Here is a 26,564-nt window from a genome sequence, read left to right on the forward strand (position 1 = left end):
CAAGACCATTTGAACTTCATAAGAAAAGCATGAGGATTTTCATTAGCATCTCCATTGAACAGTAGAAAATCTCCCATCTTTATATAAAGCAAACAAAGCACTATCTACCCTCTTCAAAGGTTTGAAACCCTATACGACCTCCAAAAAAATGTGATAGAATTAATTTGTGAAAGGGTCTGTGAAAGGCTCTTATTATAGGGTTTAAATAAGATAAAACCTTTGTGAGAGAGTAATGAGATAGGTTCAAGATGATAGCGAGATTGGAAAACCTTTCAGGATTTATATTTACAAGTTTCTATAAACCAAAACATAAGAAAATAGGGTTCTAAAGAAAAGATCTATAGATTAGCCACTGGGTCCATCCATTTCCTTAGTGTAGAGGAACATTTCATATCTTTCTAATGATAACTCTTTATTCCCTACTTGTAAAACAACTTTATTAACCATTCTATAAAGTTATCTACAAAAAACACAACGGAATCCGAGAAAGAAAGTAAAGATCTCCATAATACCAGTTGGTCATGGCTTTTAAGAAGAGAAATAAACTTGTTGTTGATCTTCCTTCAGTGGTGAGGCCCTTGCTATGGTTGCTTTCCTTTTGCATTGATGAATATTAGCTCCTTCAGGCCTCCCTCTTCACAAGATGGCATACTCCCTTATATGTACATGGCCAAAGATGGCTAATTTCTCTTTGTAACTCATGGAAACCCTTCTCTTGTTCTATATAAAGTCGTTTACAAGCCTTCTGATGCTTACCCCACTCTTGAGACTCTCTTAGCACCTTAAGCCCAATACTAGCTATGCTTTATGGAGCATAATCATCATATATTGACATCTAATTGTTGTTGATTGTGTACACACATTCTTTTCAAAAAAGGATACAACCATAGGTACCCTTCCATGTAGATTTTTAAAATTAAGGCTCAAATTGAAGTGACCATTATCTTGACTTTTAAGAGACCTTTGATAAGCAATACAAACTAATATTCACATAAGAGATATATATTGTCACCTTGGTTTACAACCATCCCTTGGTAAAGGTGACTCGGCTACCTCCCTAGCTCTCTCACACACTAGCCTTTTGAACCTACCAACTTCTCTTTTACAAGAAAGAGAGAGACCATATTGGATCATGTACAGGTTTGGTAGGCCACTCCCTTGTCCTTGATAGCCTTGCTTATATACAGATAAGCCTTTTGATGAGGCTGTTATGCCCCACCCTCCTTGCATTTGTACGATGAGCTCTCCTTTGCACATGGCGACCACCAACTTCTTATTATAGCATTACCAACAAGCTTCTTCACAAGTTGTGGGCTTCTTATGGTTTAGTAGCACCATTTCTTCAAGACTCATCCCCATACACTACACAATAATGTAACTATATATAGAGGCTCTCCTCTCTTCACAAGCTCATATGCTAGAGTAAGCTCTCCCTTGGCCCTTTCTACACTCTAACTAGTTCACATCAGCACCATATCATTATTTATTTTCTCAATGTAGCAACTCCTTCTCTTGCACTTCCAACTGGTAGTAACCTTCTCACAATGTACATGACTTTCCCTTATTTGATAGTGGGAATGCTTTACAAACCGGACAAGATGGTATTGTTGTAAGTGTATCCATGAGGAAAAATTTTTATTAGCTTTATGATGTGTTTCTCCCTTTGATTCTCATCACAAGACATGGATTTTAAAAGGTGATCCAAGAATGAAAACTTTTTATGGTTCATTTGGGACCCTAAGTTGGGTTTATTTTAGCCATGGTCTTGACGTGCCCCCACCTATCCGGGATTGCGGGACTTTCTATGGAGGATGATATAATACCCTTTGCGTTTGAGCACCTTTCTTGTCATCCCCTACTGAGATGAGGAATCAACTAGCCAACCGTTTTGAAGACCTACTCCTCTCAACTTGGTAATAATAGCGTAGATACAAGTGGTGGTGATGCCGTCATCATACGACTTATTTATACACTAACATTGTGGATGAGTTCCATATAGTAACAGCACCCTTATGCTCATCTTCTTACATCTAGGGATTGTGTTGAATGTTATTATTCATAGCCCCTTAGTCTAAAACTTTAGGTGGTATCAGACTATGTATAGAATCATCTCCTACTTTATGTCTATACCTTCTTATAGAGTCAAAGCAGCTCCTTGGGTTATACTTCATGCCTACTGAGGTCTGTCTCATCGAGAGTTCCATAAAGCTATGAGAGAGACTCTAAGCCTGAGATGCTCCTTTGTATTAAAATAAAACTTGTTTTTCCTTCTTTTTGTGTACTTTATATGAATTGTTTGAACTTAAGCTGTTTTGAATATAAAAATGTGTAGTAAGATGTCTCGAGAAACGAGGTTGAGTCAAGTGCCAAATCTATCTCAAGACGATGATGCGATTGTGTTTGCATTGGAGCGTTTTGCTCAACTCAGTGAAAAAGAAAGGAAGTCCTTGGCCCAACATTTTGAAGATGTCTTGTTTCCAGAATATAGAACCTTTATGTGGAGATTGTGGAAAAATTGTCATGTATACTTAGATCATAATCAAGATGTTAAGAAGAATATATTTTAGTAATGATCACTGAAATACTAAATGTAGTTAAGAAAATTATATGCTTTGGGCAAAGACCTATGAGGCTAGATGAGCACGCAAATAGAACGAGTTATCTTAGCATTTGCGAGATCAGCATGTAAAGAGAATGAGTTATTCTAGCATTTATATTCCCCATAGAAAGATTGTATTACCTAGATTTTACAAGGGCTTTAGAATATTTGGTACAAGAAGTTAAGTTATAATCATTGAATCTATTATAATAAAGAAATTGCAACGTAAATTCTCTTATCCAAGAATTTTAACGCTCGTCTTTCTTGATTAGGTAACCATGTGCTATAAACGAAATGGTAAAGTAGAACTGTCAGTGGACATGCTTGATGACAATGTCAAGTAGGCACTCCACAAAGCCCGACCCAGTCCATTTAAAGAAGAAGGTAGAAAGCTCGTAGAATCTATCCAGAGGTGGGTTGACTCAATGGATGAGTACTTTGATATAGCAAGGTATAATGAGAAAAGCAAGATGGAACTTGCCTACTTAAAAGTGATAAGAAATACATGCATAGGTTGGAAGAATTATTGCGATGCCAACCGACAAAATGAATGAGTTTCTAGAGTTGACCCAAGAGGGCAAGACTATTGAAGAGTATCACCAAGCTTTTGCCAACCTCCTTTGTTTTGCTCCCCCAACGGATGAAGTAATGGTGGAAGACTTTGCCAAAGCCTTTCAATTGGTGTCAAATCAAAGAGCCTTACCCCTAGCAAATTGTAATGAAAGAGCTCCTTCACCTATGGATGCACCTAAGCTGCCAATGCCAAAAAGAAGCCATAGTTCAAATTGGAACCAAAGTCAACCTGTGCCAAAGTTTAACACATAGAGAATGCCAAAAAGAACTTTTGTGTCCTAAGAGCAACAAAGTGGGTTTACAAGAGTGGGGAGATGATATAGACGTGGCTATTAGTTCATCACATTATAGATTGCTTCCACCCTCCAAGACTTATGCAATATGGGATTCAATGATCTCAATAACCCCGGCCTCGCACAACAAGTATAGCCTATGACCCTTTCCGACCTTTGTTCCTAGGAGATAGGTGGAAGGAACCTCGATGGAACCCCAAGCTCCTGAGCCTACCTTGGAACCCCAAGCTCTCGAACCTATGATGCGACAAGTGTTGAGATATCGAGCTCATCTAGTGAGGCGGTGGACACTGATGACCCGCATGGGGGATAGGCCCCACACTTACACCACTGGCATGGTTGGTGAGATCATGGGTGATATGCGACCAGTGGGATGACAGGCTGTGTGACAGCCATTCTAGAGACTGGCATAGTTATAGCGCCAGCTCATTTAGTTGGGTTCACACTATAGAGAACCCTAGTATGTATTTGGTAAAGTACCTTTTCATATGTGTGTGTTGAGTGTTGTGTGAAGAAGAAGAAGATTTTCAGCCTCTCACTTGTGTGTTCTCTCTTAGGGTTTTGTGAGTGTGTGTGTGTGCTTGCAAGAGCTCAAGCTCTCTTCTCCCCCCTGCATCTTTTCCTGGGGGTATCAGAGCCTAGTTCATGCTAGGGCTGAGCTGCAAGCAAGAGAAGCACAGGAAGCGGGTAAGAGCTTCAACTACTCTTTCCTATTTGTGTTGGTGACTACACCCTTGTCGGGAGCTCTACGGGAGGCACCAGCAAACGATCTCTGATTGAGGAGCTTTCTTGGGACATAGTTTTTTTGGGCTGAAAACACGTTTCGGGCGCGTTAGGACCTCCGTTTTTCAGAAAGCAGGCGATTTCGAGTACTGTGGGTAAGTCATCGATTCTTTGCAGAACTCTATTTTAAGAACTGGAGGAAGACAGATTGGTTGTGCAGACACTGTGTGTGTTGCAAGGAGGTCTACAGTTGCCATTGGATGTATGTATGCACATTGAGGTCACTAGTTGTGACATTTGAGTATACTACAGTACCGCTGCAGAAAATACAGCAGTTTGTGCAAGACAAACTAGAGTGCTGTTTCTGGTAAATTTGTGTGTCTGGCAAGATGTCAAATGATGGCATAAACCAGATTGTTGCTGAGAAGCTTGATAAGAACAACTTCCATGCTTGGAGGTTCAGGTTGACAAATTTCTTGATGGGAAAGGGCTACTGGGACTATATAGAAGGTGAGCATGAAGAGGCACCGGAGATATCGGACATCAATCCGACTGCTCTACAGATGTGAAAGTGTTTAAGGATTGGAACCAAGGAGCCATAAAAGTTATGTATTGGCTCTCTATTAGTATACAGGACACCATGATTGGGCACATACAGGATGCCAAGTCCCCCAAGGAGGTGTGGGACACCTTGGTAAAACTCTATGAAACGAATACCAAGGCACAAAAGATACAGTTGAAGAATGAACTTCATACTATGGAGAAAAAGAGTATGTCTATGAATGACTATGCATTGAAGATAAAGGGTATTGTGGAATCCCTTGCATCTATTGGTGTTTCAGTAGATGATGATGATAAGGTGAAAGTCTGTCTACGTGGTCTTGGGCCACAATACAAGGCGTTCAAGACGTCTATGACTCGAGAAAACATTCCCGATTTTACAAATTTGGTGTCTATGCTGATTATAGAAGAGAAGAGCTTGGGTGAAGAGCAACAGTCTTCACAAAACAAAAACAGTTCAGAGCAACAGTTCTTCTACACAATTTCAGGAAGAGGACGAGGTAGAGGAGGCCGTGGACGCGGTCAAGGAGGTGGCCGAACAGGTAATCGCCCTTGCGTCCCAACATTATGAGACGCAGATTGCATACATGGAGCAATACTTGACTCCCCACTCCATCTCCTTTCCCCATTGCCCCAATGATCGATGGGTGCCTGTTGAGCTACTTAAGTACATTCAACAATATGCCCGCCCCTACATCCATCGCCTTGAACGCTTTATCGACATCTACATCCCCGTAGGAGCTTACTGTACCTTCAATAAAGCAGGAGTGAAGAGGTTGGGGAAGTGCAATTTAGGAACTAGGTTCCTCTCGTGGCTCGCCACTTTTGCGTTCCTCATCAGCGAGATGAGGATTTGGATGAGGAGGTAGAGATGCCTGCATTGCAGTTGGCAGGGTATTTGAGGGATGACAAGGAAGTGAAGGCAGTAGGAATGAGTGCTGGTGTAGAAGAGCAGCTTGCATCACAGCACTTTCCAGAGGGTGCACAATCTGCAGCTGAACAGCCCATTGTAGTAGAAGATGCGGGGCCATCTTCCCCACACGAGGAGAGCAAGGTGCTACCAGAGCTTAAGATCAATCTCTTGAGCACCATTGTGGTGGAAGGTGAAGAATACTTATTTCTTCATGACCTTGAAAAGACAGTTGGCTTGAGAATGGATGAATGCTTGGGCATTATATGCACGTGATGTGAGGTGGACCTTGAGAATGGATGAATGCTTGGGCATTATATGCACGTGATGTGAGGTGGACCTTGATATGTCCAACCTCGGTCTTCACCTAGATAGTGCTATATTACCCCTTGGAGAATCTATCGCAGAGACAGTTGCTTTGGTCAAGGAAACTGTGGTTGAGACCACGGAGCAAGCCCTAGTTCTAGAGGAGGAATTCACAACCTTACAAGACAAGCTAGAGGCTGAAAAGGATACCGTTGCTACTGGAGTAATGAAGGAGACCAAAGCACCAAAAAAGGATGAGGCTAAGTCCTCGATTAACCTCTCCGCCCCCACCAGCACTTTGGCAAAAGAAGACATTGAGCAAGAGGTAATAATCGACCTTTTACAACAACCTAGAAACATTTGTAATTATGTTTAGGAAAATATTTTGATTTTTCCTTTGATTGTAGAGGGTGGTTGAAATTGACGCATTTGCTGGGAGAGGCGGCGGCAGCAGAGACCAGGCCAAGGTCCATGGACATGATGCTGTGTTGGTGCACTATCTTGGTCGACTTCCTGTGGATGGCATCACCATTATCCACAGGGACTACACCCCTCAATCTGCCTTCACTCTCTTCTTTTTGAAAGCCCTCTCTAAGGTGCTCTGTGTAGCCTCTATGGCACAAAGCACCAAATGTATAGTTCTGATTTAAAAATCCCTTGCCTTCGATGTTTTTGGTTCTGGATTTAGGGGTAAGCTTCTTGCTCGTATAGGTATAGCCAAAAGCATAGGCATAGAGGATCCTCAAGAAATAGCCCAATCACTCCTTGAGCACACTCCTCTGCCCAATAACAAGAGAAGGAAGCTCAATATTGTAAGAAAGCTTTTGTAAAGATGATGTATCATTTCTTATTATGAATACAATACAATTTTTGCAAACTTATTTTCATCAAGTATATCATTGTTTTTTCTAGTTTGTACCATCAATGTTTTTGTGAATGCATCCGAAAATGACACTGGGAGCCTAGGGGAGTAGGGCCAGAACAGTGCGAATTTTGAGCATGCACTGCTACTGTAGAGCCCAAATTCGCACTGTTTTGGCACAGCTTCCCCAGCCCTTCAGGAGCAATTCTAATGCATTGGATGATAAATAATGTATTTTTACACATGATTAAAGGTATTTTTATCTTGTAAATTATTGTTTCTCATAATCAATGTACTCAAATTGATTATAAATGTATCAAAAATAATTATGAGTGGCTGGGGGAGCAGTGCCAAAACAGTGTGAATTTTGAGCCTGCACCGCTGCTATAGAGCCCAAATTTGCACTGTTCTGGCATAGCTTCCCCAGCCCTCCAGGAGCAATTCTGATGCATTGGATGACAAATAATGTATTTTTATACATGATTAAAGGTATTTTTATTTTATAAATTACTATTTTTTTAATTGATGTACTCAACTTTATTATAAATGCATCAGAAATGATCCTGAGTGGCTGGGGGAGCAGTGCTAGAACATTGCGAATTTTGAGCCTGCACCACCGCTGCAGAGCCTAAATTCGCACTGTTCTGGCATAGCTTCTCTAGTCCTCCAGGAGCAATTCTAATGCATTGGATAACAAACAATGTAATTTCACACATGATTAAAGCTGTTTTTATCTTATAAACTATTATTTCTCACAATTAGTGTACTCAATTTCATTATAAAAGCATCAGAAATGATCTTGAGTGGCTGGGGAAGCAGTGCCAATTTTGAGCCTGCACCGCCGCTGTGCTGCAGAGCCTAAATTCGCACTGTTCTGGCATAGCTTCCCCAGTACTCCAGGAGCAATTCTGATGCACTGGATGATAAATACTATATTTTTACACATGATTAAAGAAGGTGTTTTTATCTTATAAACTAATCTCTCACAATTAGTGTGCTTAACTTCATTAAATGCATCAAAAATGATCCTGAGTGTGGCTGGGGGAGCAGTGCCAGAACAGTACGAATTTTGAGCCTTCACCACTGCTGCAGAGCCTAAATTCGCACTGTTCTGGCATAGCTTTCCCAGTCCTCCAAGAGCAATTCTGATGTAGTGGATGACAAACAATGTAATTTTACACATGATTAAAGCTGTTTTTATCTTACAAACTATTGTTTCTCACAATTAGTGTACTCAACTTCATTGATCCTGAGTGGCTGGGGGAGGAGTGCCAGAACAATGCAAATTTTGAGCCTGCACCACCGCTGCAGAGCCTAAATTTGCACTGTTCTGGCATAGCTTCCTCAGTCCTCCAGGAGTAATTCTGATGATGCATTAGATGATAAACACTATATTTTTACACATGATTAAAGGTGTTTTTATCTTATAAACTACTATTTCTCATAATTAGTGTACTCAACTTCATTATAAATGCATCAGAAATGATCCTGAGTGGCTGGGGGAGCAGTGCGAGAACAGTGTGAATTTTGAGCCTGCACCGCCGCTACAGAGCCTAAATTCGCACTGTTCTGGCATAGCGTCCCCAGTCCTCTAGGAGCAATTCTGATGCATTGGATGATAAACACTATATTTTTACACATGATTAAAGGTGTTTTTATCTTATAAACTACTCTTTCTCACAATTAGTGTGCTCAATTTCATTATAAATGCATCAAAAATGATCCTGAGTGGCTAGGGGAGAAGTGCCAGAACAGTGCGAGTTCTGAGCCTACATCGCCGTTGCAGAGGCCAAATTCACACTCTTCTGGCACAGCTTCCTCAGTCCTCCTCTACAGGAGTATTTCTGATGCCTTGGGTGACAAACTGGCACCACATGATAGACACTCCATGTTAAACAAACATGATGACACCGAGACATTGTAAGAGAAACTTAAAATTTTAATTATCAAAAGGTTGCAAATGAAAGCCAGATAGGCTTATTACAAAGGGTGGTTTGAAACAAAAGAGTTTCTTCAAAAAAAAGGTTAACATCTAAGATCTCTAGATCATGTCTCGCTCGCCTCGAATGCGCCGAGCTAGTTGCATGTCCTTGGCAGATATGGTAATCCTCTTTGCATGTATTGCAAGGAGGTTGGTGTCTTCAAAAAGCCCAACAAGGTAAGCCTCGGAGGCTTCTTGCAATGCTTCAAGGGCAATCCCCTGCACACGGAACTCTGTTCTATATCGTTGGAGAATCTCCTTCACTATACGAGCAAAAGGGGCTCTTCTTATCAGCAACTCAGTGTTCCTCTTATAAAACTTGATTTCTTGTAGGGCCCTATGCCCTTAGCGCATCCTTCTCCTTGGAGCTCTCTGTGTTGTGTTAGTGCGCGTTCTATATGAGTATCTTTATCCCTTGATTTTGTAGGGAGCTGACCTATTTAGAGAACCCCGAAATCAGTTGAATCAAAATTCGGATTGAATCATAAATAAAGAGACTTAACAAGAATTTTTGTATTGATAGGAACATGGATCGAGGTCGTCGTGGTAGAAATGTTAACCCCCAACTCGATGAAGAAGAGCTCGTTGACCTGGATGTTCGTAAAACTCTCAATAGTTCGCAGCCTGGACCTTTCAAAGGTGAAGGGGAAAACTTGGGCGAGATTGTGGGAAAGTGGATCGAATCAATGGAAGAATACTTCGATGTCACCGGGTACAATGAGAAGAGCAAAATGGCTCTTGCAAGGCTAAAGATAGTGGAGACAGCTAGAGTGGCATGGAGAAACCATTGCGAGACAAACTGTCTCGACCGAAATACACAAACCTGGACCGATCTCAAGGCTTACCTCAGAAAGAGATTTTGTCCCCCATGCTTTCTTGAAACTAAGATGAATGAGTTCTTGGAACTAAAGCAGGAAAGCCAGACAATTGAAGAGTACCATTAGGCTTTTGCCCTTCTCCTTAAATACTCCTCTCAATTGGATGAAGAGCAGGTGATGGCTAGGTTCATTCGAGGAATGAACGAGCCATTGGATACTTTAGTCAAGAATGCCAAACCTATCTCAATGGCCGAAGCAGTAAGAATGGCGAAGGATTTCGCCAAAGCCTTTGATGTCAAAGTCCCGCCAAAGCCAGCATCATCACCTTTCAAAAGGTTTTTATTCCCAGAAGGTGATTCCATCCTTCCTCCGCCTAAGAGATATCAGGGTCAAACCCAGGATATGGAAAGTTCCAAAATGGAAGAAATGTCCTTTTCCCGAAACTCAATTCCCTGGATTTCAACTTCAGAAGTTCCACCCTTGAACAAGAGAGAAAAATACTATAACTGTCAAGGATTTGGACATCGCAGTATGGATTGTCCAACTCCTTTTGGATCAAGATTCCAAACTCCAGCCCCTTCCATCCAGAGTAATCACGGTTCTATCCCGCCAAAATCAGGGAAGTCCCAGAGGTAGACCCTCTATCCAACCTGCAGTTTCAACCCAAAGTAATGCAAGACCTCCACCTCAGAATAGGGGAAGTCAAAGAGAGGTGTTCCCAAATCAGCCGTCCACTTCCAAAGTAGTAACGTTGGAAGTGAATGAAGAAGAAGAAGATGATGAAAAAGATCATACTCCACCTGCGAGATGAGGACATCTCGCGTTTTTTTAAGTGGGGTAGAATGTAAGATTCCTCCCCCCAGCCCTCATGATGTCCAGTATCTTCCCCTGTAATCAATTTCCTCTTCAGAAATATAAAAGATCTTGTTTCTATCAGTTTTGGCGCCTAGAGAGAGAAAATCTTCTAGAGAGTGGTTATTCAAATTTTAAATATTTTTGGACAAAAAAATACCTCATCTTATTAAAATAAGTTCCCCTGAAACAGAAGTTCAAAAAGATTTCTAGAAGGTGCATTAGAAATTAAGTATAATCTGTTCAAGAGGCATTATCCTAGGGGTGAAGATTTTTTCAAAATTTTAAATTAAGGTTCCTATGGACCAATAAGATTCATCCAAATGTAGGGAGGAGATAAATGAAGAAATAAAAGAAAAATCCCCCCAAAAATGAGTAAATACTCACATAAGATATGAAGAGTTGACTAAGGACAAGGTTAATAGATAAAAAAGGAAGATATTTAGAAGTAATGATACATTTTTGATGCCTCTGCATGGGGAAATTCCCCTCATGAAGAGGGCGCCTATTTCACATGCTTGAATGAGTTTTAAACTCCCAAATAATGAGATATTTTCATCTCTCCTCTCTCTTGTTTCAACTAGATCCAAAAAGTGACCAAAACTGACCCAAAAATGGTAAAAAATTGACCAAACTGATCTGGAAAATTCTAGAATCAGTTGGCTTGGTTAGAGGCTCACTTTTTCCTATAAATAGAAGCCTTCTCCTTTGTTGAAACTTAATAGTGTTTTATGCACTGTTACTCTGCTCCTCCCAAGCCAAGAACTGTGAATTTATTAATAATTCACTAGTTTTTGACATTTCCCTCTTCCAAAGATTGGTGGCCACTCTTGTTACAAACAAGAGTTGAACCCTCAAACCATCAAGCCAAAGGAAAGCTCTAAGAAATTATGTAAGTAGAGATTCTTGTATTTTTCTTTATTGATTTTATGTTTTTCTAATGTTTATGATTGTTTGAAGTGATAAATGGATGTTATGCCTTGATCGAAAGGCTTTTTCTCTCTCTCTCTCTCTCTTCTTAGAATCAACCCTTCTTTATCCTAGTTAAGTAAAAATTGTTAGAATTAAACTTTTTATAATGTTTTCTCTTTTATAAGTGAATTTTGATTAGTATAGATTACTCTAAATCAATTAGAGTTAATTTTTAACACAAAATTAAGTAGGAAAATTTAAAAAATGGTCAGCCATACAAAGGAGGTTATGGCAAATTTTTTAAAAATAAGAATTATCTTTTATTATGCTAAAAGAGTAATTCCTATCAATTCTAAACTCTAAAAGTGTCATTTTCATGCATAGAAGATGCATATTGATTATTATTATTCTTATGCATAATAAAGGAATAATTTTCTTTTATTATAAAAGTGTTACTTTCATCAAAATAGATTTTTATGCATAAAGGAATAATTTTCTTTTATTATGAAAGTGTTACTTTCATCAAAATAGATTTTTATGCATAAAGGAATAATTTTCTTTTATTATGAAAGTGTTACTTTCATCAAAATAGATTTTTATGCATAAAGGAATAATTTTCTTTTATTATGAAAGTGTTACTTTCATTAAAATGAATTTTTAGGCATAAAAGATTATGTTTTTATTATAAAAGTGTTACTTTTATCATAATTGATTTTCATGCATAGAGGTATGCATAAAAGATTATTATTTTATTGTAAAAGTGTTACTTTTATCATAATTGATTTTCATGCATAGAGGTATGCATAAAAGATTATTATTTTATTGTAAAAGTGTTACTTTTATCATAATTGATTTTCATGCATAGAGGTATGCATAAAAGATTATTATTTTATTATAAAAGTGTTACTTTTATCATAATTGATTTTCATGCATAGAGGTATGCATAAAAGATTATTATTTTATTATAAAAGTGTTACTTTTATCATATTTGCTTTTCATGCATAGAAGTATGCATAAAAGATTTTTTTTTTTATAAAAGTGTTACTTTCATCATAAATGATTTTATGCATAAATTAGATGCATAAAAGAAATTCTTTTATATTAAAAGAGTGATTTTCATCATAAATGATTTTATGCATAAATAGGATGCATAAGAAAAATTCTTTTATTCTAAAAGTGTAATTCCTACTAAATTGGATTTATGCATCGAAAGATGCATAAAGAAATCTATTTTTAGTTCAAAAGAGTTATTTTCGTCAATTTTGATTTTATACATAGGAAGATGCATTAAAGATTTGATTTTCTATTCAAAAGTGTCATTCTCATTTAAAATGAATTTATGCATTGGGAGATGCATAAAAGATTGATTTTTATTTCGGAAGTGTTAGTCTCCTTAAAATAAAATTTATGCATAAATAAATGCGTAAAGAAATCTTATATCGAAAATAAGAATTCTCTTGTATTCTATAAATAGATATCTATAAATAGATATGAGGATGCGAAACGAATCAATTAGATGAAAATGAACGAGGAATAGATGGAGATGTACGTATGTGAACGAATAGATGTAATTATATGTATGTGAAAGAAATGATGTAGATGTGAAATTTGGATATGGATATATGGATGAGAATGTGAATGTGGATGTATGTGAATGTGAATGTGGATATGGATGTAGATATGGAATGTGGATGTGGATGTATGTAAATGTGGATATGGATGTAGATATGGAATGTGGATGTGGAATGTGAATGTGAATGTGGATGTGTGAATGTGGATATGAATGTAGATATGGAATGTGGATGTGGATGTATGTAAATGTGAATAAGGATGTGGAATGTGGATATGGATGTCTGGATGTGAATGTGAATGTGAATGTGGATGTAAGTGAATGTGAATGTGGATGTGTGAATGGGGATATGGATGTAGATATGGAATGTGAATGTGGATGTATGTGAATATGAATGTGGATGTGTGAATGGGGATATGGATGTAGATATGGAATGTGGATGTGGATGTATGTGAATGTGAATGAGGATGTGGAATGTGGATATGGATGTATGGATGTGAATGTGAATGTGGATGTATGAATGTAGATGTGGATGTGGATGTATGAATGTGGATTTGGATGTGGATGTATGAAGGTGGATGTGAAAATGGATGTATAAATGTAGATGTGAATGTGGATGTACGAATGTGGATGTGTGTGTGGAATAATGAATGCAAATATGAATGTCAATGGATGTTATGTGAAGTGAATGAATCCTATGTGATGGGATAGAAAATGATGTATCTGGTCAAGAATGGATACACATATGAATTGGAATTGGATTAAATAATATGGATTAATGTGAAATAATGTGAAAAGACGAGAGTTCAATATAGAAACTGTATTTGTGACGTGTTTATAAATGACGGTTTTATGTCAAGAATGCTGGGGAAGCATTTTGACCATCTATTAAGGTCGTGGAGACCTACCTGATAAAGTTGCAACTGCTGTGAGACGAAGAGTCAATGAAGGACGTCTCGCGTAGCAAGGTCAACCGAGGTCTTGACCAGCCTCGGTTCAATTTAAATGGTGAGCTTCCATTACGGTGGATGAGGGACCAAGGAAGCGGCCTATGAGTGAAGCGCTAGGTGACCTGCGAAGGATCCTAGAGGGTGCTGACCATACGGTGCTCGGGCTCTGGGTCGCCAAAGATACCCACACGTGCGTCGTGGAAGATATTGAAATAAGGAGTAAGAGATGTTTTCTGAAATCGGGCATGGATCTGGTTGATTGACCTTGCTGGTCTCCTCAAAAAATGAGTCCATGGCTCTTTTATATGGATCTGTTGGTTGATCTTGCTGATCTTCCACGGAGATTCCATTTTGTTATGTGAATATATTGCCGGTTACTATGAGCTAGGAACTATCGAAAAGGCCCCTGAGTGAACAAGTGGTGAGCGTTCTGGTTGCCAATACTGCCATAAGTACACCGATGAATGAATGATTGGAAATATAGATTCAACCAGAGATTTTTAGGATTGTGATCAGTGACTTAATGGTTTCATTAAAGGATTGTTTTAAAGTTAGCTGTTGCGGAGAAAAAGACAATTTCATATTGGGTGTGTAAGTGGTGTGACTAGTTTTATGTTTGCATGAACTTCCAGCTAGGGAGCCTGGGAACTCTTTTCCCTGGTACCCGGGACAAAACCTAACCAAATTCTAAATTGGATCCCATCACTACAGTGGTTGGCGGTTGGCTAACCCATGGGATTGGATGGGGTTAGGCTGGACTGATGGATCCGTAAATCGAGACTCAATTTCTGTTTAGTTCGATAGATGAAGTAAATCCCGGACAAAAATTGTTCTATGAAAAAGAATCAACGGCTGTGCCTCTCAATGAGGAAAAAAAGTGTTGGTCTCTATGATCCAAGTACAGTCTTTTTCCCTGATCTGACTATGGGACTTACGGGTTCGATCAAATAAGCTCAGTTAGTTAAGGTTTTTGACTACGTTAGGGAAAAGTTATCTGGTAGAATCGCCCGTGCTTTCTGGGCAAGAGAAGTTTTTCCGAGTTCGGTTTGGAAGAATCGAGGAATTAGTCACCTGTCCGGATATCTGTGGGTGAGGCCCCAAGTGTGGGACCCTGCCCTGCGCAAGATGTGCTACTTCCACTGCTAGCACCCCGAATTCCGTTGCGCGGTGGGGACAGGGATCTCACATTCAGGAAGTACCTTGTAAGCTACACTTCTAATTTTTTTTAAGTATTGTATAAGGACCACAATACCTTGGACTTAACTTTGGAACTTTTTCACTTTTTAAAGTTTCTAACTTTTCAGAACCTTTACATAAGCTAAATCACCTTCCTAAAAATTAATCGATCTTCTTTTACCTTTCTCGTAATAATAGAACAATCTTGCGCTTTTTAATGTTGTAACATTTTACATGTCTTACATGTCTTTGAAAAAGTCTTTTACATTCTGTAATTTTTCTTTTTGTAACCCAAGTGCTATAGGTGCTTTAGGTTGAAATCCATACATTTGACTAAAATCGGCCAACAGAATATTTAGCACTATTTTAAGCAAATTTTAATAATGGAACATACTCATCCCAATTGTTTTGCTTATGATAAACATATGCTCGAAGCATATCTTCTAGGAATTGATTAACTCTTTCTGTGTGTCCATCACTATGTGGATGTTTAGATGTACTCATACTACTAAGTTTAGTGTCCAACTTTTTGAATGCTTCTTTCTAAAAATGGCTTGTAAACTTTGTATCTCGGTCGCTTATTATATCTGCTAGCAATCCATACAATTTATATAGATAATGGATAAACATTCTAGCCAATTCTGGTGTTTTTACTTCTTTTTTAGTTGGTAAAAATGGTATCAACTTGGTTAACCTATCCACTACTACCCACATTGAATCATGCCCTCTACTTGGTTAACCTATCAAAACTTGGTTAACCTATCCGCTACTACCCACATTGCATCATGCCCTCTACTTGTTCGGTGTAATCCTACTATGAAACCCATAGAAATGCTTTCTCACTTGCCCTTAGGTATTTGTAGTGGTTGTAATATTCCACCTACTTTTAGGTGCTCAACTTTATTGACTTAAAATTTAGGGTTTTTTATAACATAATGCTAGATGTTCTTCTTTAAACCTGCCCAATAAAGAGGTCTTTTAACAAGTGCATAGGTCTTAAAAAAACCTAGCTGCCCCGCACTTGAATTGGCATGACATTGTAGTAAAATATTCTCACGAATATTTTCTTCTTTGGGTACACAAATGCAAACTTTATATAATAAGTACCCATTATCGATGGAAAATTATTTTTCCAATGATATTTTCCACTCATTGACCCTTCTTTAAGTGATTCCTCTCTGAAGAAGCGTTATCTTTTTTAAGTGACATCCTTTTATCACTAGCGCTACATTTTCTTTACTCTCTATTTGAGAGTTATCTTTTTTAATCAAGTAATTCCAAAGTACTTGATAGCTAGGGTCATTAGCAAATTTTCCTTTTAAGCTAATCATGGTGATGTCCCCTTCCCCACTGGCACATGGCTCATTCACAGAGGTGGATACATATGGCACGATTTGCAGGGAAGCCTCCATTATAATTTGAGTCTCATCAACCTACTCTTTCTCCCTCGCTTAATCCATCCCACTTCCATGTCCATCAGCCTCATTTAACTCGGCAATCCAAGGAGGACTAACTTTCTCCGCAATTTCTTTGGTGAATTCCTTGAGCAAAACTTAATTTCTCTTTCTTCTTGCCATTTTTTTTGTTTCCCCACACTCTTTGATGAGTCTACAATTTTTCTCTCCATTCTGTGAACACAAAACAAAAATATTAACTACAATAGCATTCCCATTGGTCCTTTTTTTGTCTTTGTCTCTATCATATGGAGTGTTTCTTGTTCACTATTTATGACAATGAATGACTATTTTTGTGTTGTATTTTGGGTATTTGTCTTGTCCTAGCACTAGTAGTTTGGACACTAGCACTAGTAGTATTTTGGACACTAGCACTAGTTTTTTTTAATCAAAATTAGTGATTTCCTTTCTGTGACTCTCTTTTTGGTTATTCTGTTGAATTGAAATTAACAAATATAGCCTAACCCTTCTAGGGTTCAATGCAAGCTTCATACTGTTGACACGTGTGCTTTTGTTGTCATTGTAGTGTATCGTCCTCTTATACGGAGACTAAAGCTCAAAGAATGGTTGCTGACAAGAAGTACAAAAGGATGTCACAAGCACATCATCAAGCATCATGATTTTATGTCGATGATGAGTGTGAGGAGGGTTAGATAGTGTTCTAACAACCATCCTCTCAAATGAATACCCTTGCTCTCTTTAATTGTTCATTCCCATGTTTCCTCGATGTCATTGTTGTCACTCATGACCTATACACTTTGAATTCCATTTGGTTTTTGTTTGTTTCAAGGCTCTCACATGTATTGATAGTATGTATTGATACATTGTCAAGATGAATCAATGCTTGAAAACCACATGGTTGTAGGGTGAGAAAGCATTGATTGTTTTGTTTATTTTTGTAATCATTTCAGTGCTCTGAGTATATTGCGTGATTCACCTTTTATGATTTCATGTTGAATTGAGAACTCTTAAATGACAATACATGTTAATACATTCAAAAGCTATTACAAGACCTAGTGGTTTGGATGGATGTAGGCCATCACCTAGAGCACTATATGGTTTTTGTAGTCGCTCGAGTTTGTGGCAGCCGACTTTTTGGCCTTATTAAGAATTTCTGTGACTTCCTCCCACTTTGCTGAGAAGTTGTGATCCACTAAGGCTAGTGTGTTCTTGATATGTAGCACTCCCCAAAGCCCCTTCTGAGTAAAATGAAGCATGCTTCGTATTGCTTCTATCAATACAATGCCATTTAATATATTGGGAAAAATGATTTCAATGCATGTTCTATATCTAGCATAACATCATCTCTGTGCAGTGTCCCCAAATATTTTTAAACACACAAACCATTTTTTTAACCGCGTGATTTTTAAATTACACGTGCAAATTTAGAATTAAAAGCACTATGGGGTCAAGCAAGATTGATAAGGACTTAAATACTAGGTTGATTCTCAGATTTTGTTTCTTTGCTTTTTAGTTTATAAATAACTCCAATACGTAATAAAGTTTTATGATGAAGATTGGGTAAAAAGGAAAAAGGGAGCACCTTCTAGAAATGGTGCCATTGAGAAAAAACCATTTATGCAAGCTATTCACCAAATTGTTGATACTAAAATGGATGTGTTTTCGAGAATTGGGGCCCTTTGATTAGCTACAACATACATGTAGCGGCATGCAATACTATTTGAAAAGAATAAGCAAGTGTGTGAGTTGAGACTTTAATCAATGCCAATCTTTATGATGATACACATGGATTGTGATATGAGTGAATAATAGCATACATGATGTGCATAAAACATAATCAATTCCAACACGCAGAAAGAAAGGAAAAAAACAACAAAGAAGATGTGAAGAATATAATACTCAAAGATCTCACTCTTACTTTTTCAAGCAAATTTTGGAGTCCATTATCACCACATGGAGGTGTAGTAATACGAATATAATGAACATCGACATGATCACTCGGACACAAATGACCAAAAAAATTTGTGCAATCATGTGGAGGAGGGCCATGCAAAGATTTAGGGCAAAGATTTAGGAAGGAGGGGCGTGCAAAGATTTAGGAAGGACCGCAACACCCACATGTGTTCGTGATACTTCTCAGAGGAAACCTTTGACTACCCATTGTGTATGGACAAAAAAGAAAAAGAAAAAAGAAGATGGATAAAGATAGAAACAAAAATTGTAATGGGAAAAATAAACCACTAGCAAATATTCTAGGGATCAAAATGGAAGTAGAAATGGTCACCGTGGACTAAATCTAGCCTGACGTTCCCTATTGGTAGGTGAACAATGCAACATTTGGTGAATTCTACTTTGCAATGATGGGAAGAGCCAACGTCTAAGGATCAATGTTGCTATCAAGGATGATTTTTGAGAAATAATGCTTATTTTTTCATAATTTACCTTATTTTTTTATGGTCACTCAAAATAAAATGGCTGTATTTTATGCGAAAATACGAACTTATATGACACCCATCAAATAGCAACCTTGGTCGCTATGAACGCTTGGCTGCAAGCATTAAAAAAAAGGGAAAATTTTGGTGCCTTATTTTACATATTCACGCAAAGATTTGTAATGCATATTCAAGCATATTCAAGTGCAAAGATTTGTAATGTATTAATTTATGCCACTGATGTGGCATAAATTAATACATTTACTAAGGCCTCCTCGTGCTCGTCTCCTCAAATCTACTTGGCCCCCCCTCCCTCTCCTCGGGTCGGTCTATCTCTCTCCACTTGCATCCCTCTGCAGCTCTCTCTCTGCCTTCGCCTCGGTCCTCCCCCCTCTCCTCAGGTCAGTCTCTCTCTCTCCGCTCGTGTCCCTCTATAGCTCTCTCTCCGCCTCTGCCTCTGCCTCCGCCTCCGTCCTCCCTCCCTCTTTGTCCTACGCAAGCCTCTCTTCTTCTCCATTGCCAACATCTCTCCTCCCTTCCGCCCCTTCAGCAGGGTTCTCTCGGGCGACCTTGGCAGATTTGCAGCAAGGTGAGGTTTCTCTCTAACGAGCTCTTTGGTTTTATTTGGTTGAGGAGCAAGCATGCAGAACACAGGAGAGAAACTAACGCGTGTCCACTTGCTAAATTAAAACCTTAATTTGATGCTCAGGTTGATAATTTGATGTTGAAGTTGGTGAAGTTCTTCGTTGATAATTTGATGTTGAAGTTGGTGAAGTTCTTCGTTGTTAATTAATTGTCTGAATATACAACCAAAACATAACGTTAAAAAACGTTTTGGTTGTATATTAAGACAATTCGTTTTGGTGTATTAATTAAGTAGCCACTTACATGGCCACTTAATTAAGTAGCCACTTACATGGCCACTTAATTAATTTTTTGGGGTCTAAGGCTACTTTCTCTCGACGCTCGCCTCCTTCACCAACCTCCTAGGTCACTCGCGCAGCACCTGCACAACAGCTCGCCCCCCACGTTCCCCTCGCATGCTCTCGCCGTTCTCCCCCTCGCCTACCTCTAGAACACATCAGCAAGATGAAGAAGCGCATGGAAGCTCCTCATCACCATGTCAAGCAGAAGTTGCCGCAATAAAATGCATCTGCCCACCTCTTGCATTCTACTGCAAAACAGCCCTAGAAAGGCTCTACGACCGGCCACTCCTCCAGTGGGTTTTCGGATGCACCTGACCTCCACTGTGTTTCTCGATGCGCACATCCATTTTCGGCCTTCCCCAACAAGCACCCACACTTCCTCCTCCTTATGGCTCGACAGAACTCAGAGAGAGAAGCACCCCCACTTCCTCCTCCTTATGCCTCGACAGAACTGAGAGAGAGAATAGTGAAAACTTCCAGATCGTGCAAGTGAAGGGGCCATGTATTCTAAAAAAAACAATCAAACTAATAAGCACCCAAATTATCACAGTAAAGGAATGTACCCTATTGCTTTACGTAACTCCAAGGTTTGTATACTCAAACTAATTAATTAACTAAAAAAAACGTTTGGGTGCATATTTAACAGAGTCACTCTATATAAACGCCCATGTGTATGTGCGTTTTAGAAAGACATATACACAATGACTATACTGCATGCCCAAGCAGTCATAGATACATTGAATGCGGTCGCTTCTGCATCATCATCATCATCATCATCATACAGAGCTCATCTTCTTCAGCTTACAGCCGATGAGATTAGGAAAGCCGGGGGGCCTTACACATCCGTCTACCTCTACATGCTGCTGCAGGGCAGCGAGGAGCTTGTCCTGGAGGCCATTTCCGGGCGCCCAACAGAGCACGCGAGGATCAGGGTGGGCCAGGGCGTGTGTGGAACGGCGGTGGCCCTAGGGCAGGATCAGAACGTGGGCGATGTGAGGGGCCGGACAAACTACATCGCGTGCAATGTGGACACGAGGAGCGAACTTGTGGTGCTCATCCGCAACAAGGAAGGCGTGGTGATTGGTCAGATTGACATAGACAGTGATCACATCAACCCTTTCTCTCAAGAAGAAGAGGCTGCTGTTAGGCTTGTTGCCAATGCCCTTGGTATGCTGCTCTGAACTTGTTTGAAACCATTCAGTACCATGAATTAACCTAACCTTGTATCTGACATGCATTGATGATGCTTTTCAAAGGATTAGTCATACCCTTATCATGTGTCAGGATTATTCATACCCTAATCATGTTTTAATCAGGCATTAATTTTGTATTTTGGCATTCATTATTCATATGGATTACCCATACCCTAGTCATCTTTTAGCCATGCTTGTCATGTTTTCAGTCATCTATCTACATACATTGTATGTATCAGCCATCCATTTCATAGTATCGCATGTTTTTCACATATCATATGCATTCATATTAGGTATTTTACATGTCATATACACTACATACGCTTGTAATCCATTTTACACATACGTGCTAATTAATTTTTGACATGCACATCCAGTAGATATGCTAATTTGTGTAGCATTTATACACACTCGCATTACTTTGTGGAGTATTTACATGAAGCAGTTGTGACTGATTGGATATAACTGGGTGTTGGGACTAGAAAAAGATGGGCTGAGTATAGAGAAATGATGAGATGCGGTGCAATACCAGGGATGTTAGCAAACAAGAGCAATGGAAGGCGTGAACAACAAGGAGAAGAGCAACACAGCAGGCACACACAGAGAGCTCTCACGTAAGAGGCTGTGAGAGAATCAACATTAACCAGAGTAAAAAGGCCCTTAATACAAAGGACTAATGGGTCCAACAAACAAGTGCCATGTGTCCCTACAATGTAGGGGAGGTGCTAGTACTAAGGTTATAAACCATTCTAGTGTGTGTGCTAATAAAAGCCTATTGTCCTAGCACAATAACCCTTAACACCTACATACAATTCCACTACTAATGTGAATATCTCCTACAAATCCCCCCCTGTCGTGGAAATGTATATGTACAGAGTAGCCCAAAGCTTTGCAAAAAGTGTCTAACTTCTCACAAGGAAGCGCTTTGGTGAAGAGAACTGCCAGGTTGTCCTGTGATGGGCAATAGATAGGGCTAATATCACCTACATGAAGCCTCTCCCGCACATAATGATAACGTACCTCTATGTGCTTGGTCTGTGCGTGGAAAACTGGATACCGTGCAATAGCCATAGCACTCTGACTGTCTGTAAGTAGGGGGGTACCACCCTGCTGATGGCATGCAAATAGGTCATCAAGTAACTTCCTCAGCCATATGCACTCAACCGAGGCTGTGAAGCTACATTGTAGTCAGCTTCACATGAAGATGTCCCCCACTATAGGTTGCTTTTTCGCTAAGCCATGAGATGGAAAAAGGCAAGAGTTAAGGACCCCTCTATGGTCTTGTGGCAAAAAGGCCACTAAATTTGCAATGCAAACTACTTATCATTTCCCACAAAGAGTCATGATGCATGGTGGTAGACCACTACTACATCACAGGCACCCACATAGACTGCCATCCACCATTAGTAGGATATATGAGTTGTTTGTCAAAGACATCCTCCTCATTGTAAAAGAGGTAGGAGTGATATCCGTCTTAAGTCATCCTCCGCACTGTAAAAGATGTAGGAGCGATATCCGTGTGCTAAGAAAATCCCACTTGCAAACCTATTGTGTCATGTGGAGATCCCACTCTCTAGGACTCACCAAATTACAACCATGCTCCCACTACAAGATTGTAAGTCACTAGAAATAGGAGATCTAACAATATGGAAATCTATCAAAGGGGAGGAAGAGATTAAAAAAGAGCAATGGGTTCCTTCTTGATAAGAAGAGATGGAGCGTCACTAAAAAAAAGGATTGTCTAAATTGTTATGAAGTGGATTACTCATAAGGGTGTCTAAAGCACAAGGATGATAAGATGGAAAAAGAAAAACCAAAGAAGGTAACACTACTGTTGTATTATGTGAAAGGAAACTTTAATGACCAAGACAGGTTCTTGTTGCTAAAGGATTTTCTTGGAGAGTGCCAAGGCTCAAGGTGTAACTAGGTCACTCTATTTGATGCTCAAAAGTATGGTGAAGTAAGCAAGGGAGAAATTCACACCTGTAATATATCAAGCTAAATTTGTAAGAGAAAGTCAAAGTGTGTCGTTATTGCCTTGTTATGAGGCATATATTTTTACCAGTGTGATCCACAAATGCACTCACTTTGACATACTTTGACTCTTTGAAGGGAGGTGGTTGATCTAGTGGTAATCTCCTATGATCTAAGGAATGCAACTACATAAATGAAAGGCACTCGTGTAATCTCTACCATTGAGTGTCCTTAACCTAATATAGCTTAACATGTGTTTTGTTAGGAAATTTTATTCAAGTGTTGACTTTTCATAGTTTTGAATAGAGCTAAGTGGTGTCTTTTTGTCTTTGAAAACAAGAAAAAGGCACTTCAAGAAAAGGATCTCTTTGATTATCTTTGAAATTTATCTTATATTAATGATTGTAGGCTCCATGCATCATATATGCTTGACATGTGAGGGCATGAGAGCTTGCATGAGATTTACTTCAAACAATTATATTAGGAAAATTTTTCATATCTTTTTTCCAAAGTTATTATTGTCATTTAAGAGTACACATCAGCATGTGAAGGCCCTACCATGTATATTTCCTTAGAGTGTGGTGGAAGATGAATTTATAATTCGGGTAGAGTGACTCACACGGGGCCTCTCCTAACAATATCTTAGACATCGGCTATCCCATAAGCTCCACATGTTATCTAGAAGATTTCTTTGTCCGTGAACTTAGCACACCTGGACCTTATACCAAGTTTCTCTCTTACTTGATAGTCCGTGACCAGTGCTTCAAGTCCCTAAACTCATAGTCCTTGACACTCTCTCTCTCTATGTGTCCAAGGCTACTACAAGTGCCCGCGACCTTGACTAAAGTGCTCACACATACATCTACCACGTGGCCTACATCATCGGTGGCTCAGAGGTGGTTTTACTTTGTTGGGGCAGGTTACATTGGGTTGTGGGGTCTCTCTCTCTCTCTCTCTCTCTCTCTCTCTCTCTCGATTTTCACATGGCTCCTCACTCTTTGGAGCCTCACATCTTCTCTTGTCTTCAGTCTTCTCTGAATTATCATGTATCATGGGATCTTTCTCTACAACCCTCATGAAGGGTAGCTACCTAGCGGCTCCTCGAGGCTCAACAAGCTCCCAATGCAAAGGCAGTAGACAAACATTCCAGGGCTACTAATTATCTAAGGTTTGGCCTCTATTTTGTCAATTCAAATTAAAAGTCTAATCTCTCCTTGATAACCTCTTACGATCACTGAACTGATAGATCATTTGACCATGCGTGACCCACCCCATTTGACCTAATGGGTTGGCCACTGCCCAATCACATTTCATCATGTTTGATGCTCGTTAGGAGTGAAGGGTTCATATGGTTCTCTCGCCTATGGCCAGATCAAACTAACTGCTATCATGATACCATATAGGATATATTTCTCACAACACTCCCCGCCTTTTCTTCCTCGTCGCATGACCTAGGTTCACTCCGTCATGTCTGAGGCCCGTTAGGAGTGAAGGGTTGGCCACGATCATATGGTTCTCTCGCCTATGGCCGGATCAAACTGCTACCATGATACCGTATAGGATAGATTTCTCACAACACTCCCCGCTTTTTCTATAGAGATCGCCTACCTCATCCCTCCCCTAGTTATACCGGAACCCACACTCGATTGTGAGAGGTTAAGGTTCCAGTCGACTGCCATCACATGAGGCATCTCTTGGATACAACTCACATGAAACAATAGCCCGTGCAGTACCTTAACATGCTCCACATTCGCTAGTGCAGGGCTCACCCCGTACCACTGGTTAATTCAAACAATATAACCATTCTAGAAATCAATACATAAAGCATTCACATGAATCACTCTTGGCATGGTAATCCCTTCTTGCATTGGAACCTTACATAGGATCCATCCTCGCATTCTCATTAAGTACCAATTCATATGGTTTGGTTTGCCTAAGACCTTAGTCTAGGAATCCCGTATTCGTCTTACTAGTCACCTTACTCATTGCCAAGATCTATAAATTTCAATAGGATTTTTTGAGTCTAGACAACATAGATTTCATATGATAACTCTGCAATTCATACAATCTTCTCTTAAATCCTTGGATCAATAACTTGGTACATAATTGTAAATGCTCAATCTTAACTACTTAGTACCCAATCATAGATGCTTACCTCACTAAAATTCAATCTAAGACTAATGGGTTATCATAAATTTCTAAACCACCTTAGAATATGAAATATTTTTCTAAACATGAATTAGACTCATCTACTTTCATCTAAAGGCTAAAAATCAATAAGACAGACTACATAATTTTTACGCGACGCACTTTTAATCAAGAATATAAACTAAGGCGAAGGTTTACTCTCTATTATAGAGAATTGTGTAGAGAATTCAAATATGATTTATACTATGGTTGTTCGTTCAAAGTAAAATTCCAATTCCAATTACTTGATTAGACATGAATTTGATAAAATTACAATAAACATAAATACCTTTGATTTGAGTGAGTTTGGGGGAGTGTTTATGATAAAAACCAAGTATTGTAGCCCTCCTCTTCAAAAAAGAAAAACACTTCTATGATGGGCTTCCCAATAATGCTAGTAAAAGTACACTCAATATATGACAAAAAGGAGGCTAATAAGTATACTAGGTAATACTAGGGATGTCAAACCTCAAGTATGATACCAAAATTTATGCAAAACTTTTAGTGTCATATTGATACTAGGTAATACTAGGGATGTCAAATCTCAAGCACGACTCTAAAATTTATGCAAAAATTAGCCTATAGTGTATGTAAAAGAAAAATATTGAGAATCTCTCTCCTCCCTTTTCCTATATATACTATTTGTGAAACGTACAGGCCCAAGTGACTTTAATCTTTACCCATCCCTTTTTGGCCTTAATTTTCTCAACTTTAGACTTCACCACTCTTTGTCCCATTAACTTTTGGAATTATATGTATCCACTCTTTCTCTCTTCCTTTTTGGGCTAGGGTGCACGACTCCTCTCCTTCCTAACTTGCTTTCCTAAAAGTACTCCCTTTATGACTTGTGGCCCTTATACACTCAATTATTAATCATTTTAGATCTTAAAAACCATTTAACCTTACACTTTAATAAAATATTCTTATAAACCATAGTTTACCAATTAATAAACATGTGTGCCTACTACACATGTATTCACATTATTGCATATCCCTATGCTAAAACCTAATGCAAATTTAATATTTTTATTTTTTTATTTGTATAATATTTTAAGCCTATATCCCAACCTTACATACTAATTTAATTTTTTGGTGTTAATGTGTATGTGCACATTTCTAAGGGTCTAATGAAAATTTTAAGGCTCTTACCTATTAAATTATTATTTTTAATATTATTTTTATAATATTTTAAGCATATATCTCAACCTTACATAGTGTAAATATGCATGTGCAGATTTCCAAGGGTGTAATTAGTTTCTAAGACTCTTACCTATCAATTCAGAAGCTAAGTAAATTATATGTTTTTCCATAGAATTGCTCAAAATCATTTTCAAAAATTTCTTTCAATAAT

General features: G+C 38.9%; 1 protein-coding gene across 1 annotated transcript; it reads left to right on the top strand.

Annotated features, from left to right (window-relative positions):
• Window positions 1–20,716: 20,716 nt before the first annotated feature.
• LOC147634259 (uncharacterized) lies at window positions 20,717–21,040 on the top strand. Its single transcript, XM_086805655.1, has one exon. It carries the CDS (start codon window positions 20,717–20,719, stop codon window positions 21,038–21,040), a length of 324 nt encoding a protein of 107 aa, XP_086661781.1.
• The last annotated feature ends 5,524 nt before the right edge of the window (window positions 21,041–26,564 follow it).

The sequence above is a fragment of the Cibotium barometz genome, chromosome 11 (genome assembly GCF_041138505.1).
Source record: "Cibotium barometz isolate CiBa-2024 chromosome 11, ASM4113850v1, whole genome shotgun sequence".
NCBI classification, from domain to species: Eukaryota; Viridiplantae; Streptophyta; class Polypodiopsida; order Cyatheales; family Cibotiaceae; genus Cibotium; species Cibotium barometz.

Coding starts and splice junctions, on each gene's coding strand:
- LOC147634259 (XM_086805655.1), top strand. CDS start 20,717: ATGCTGCTGCAGGGCAGCGAGGAGCTTGTCCTGGAGGCCATTTCCGGG.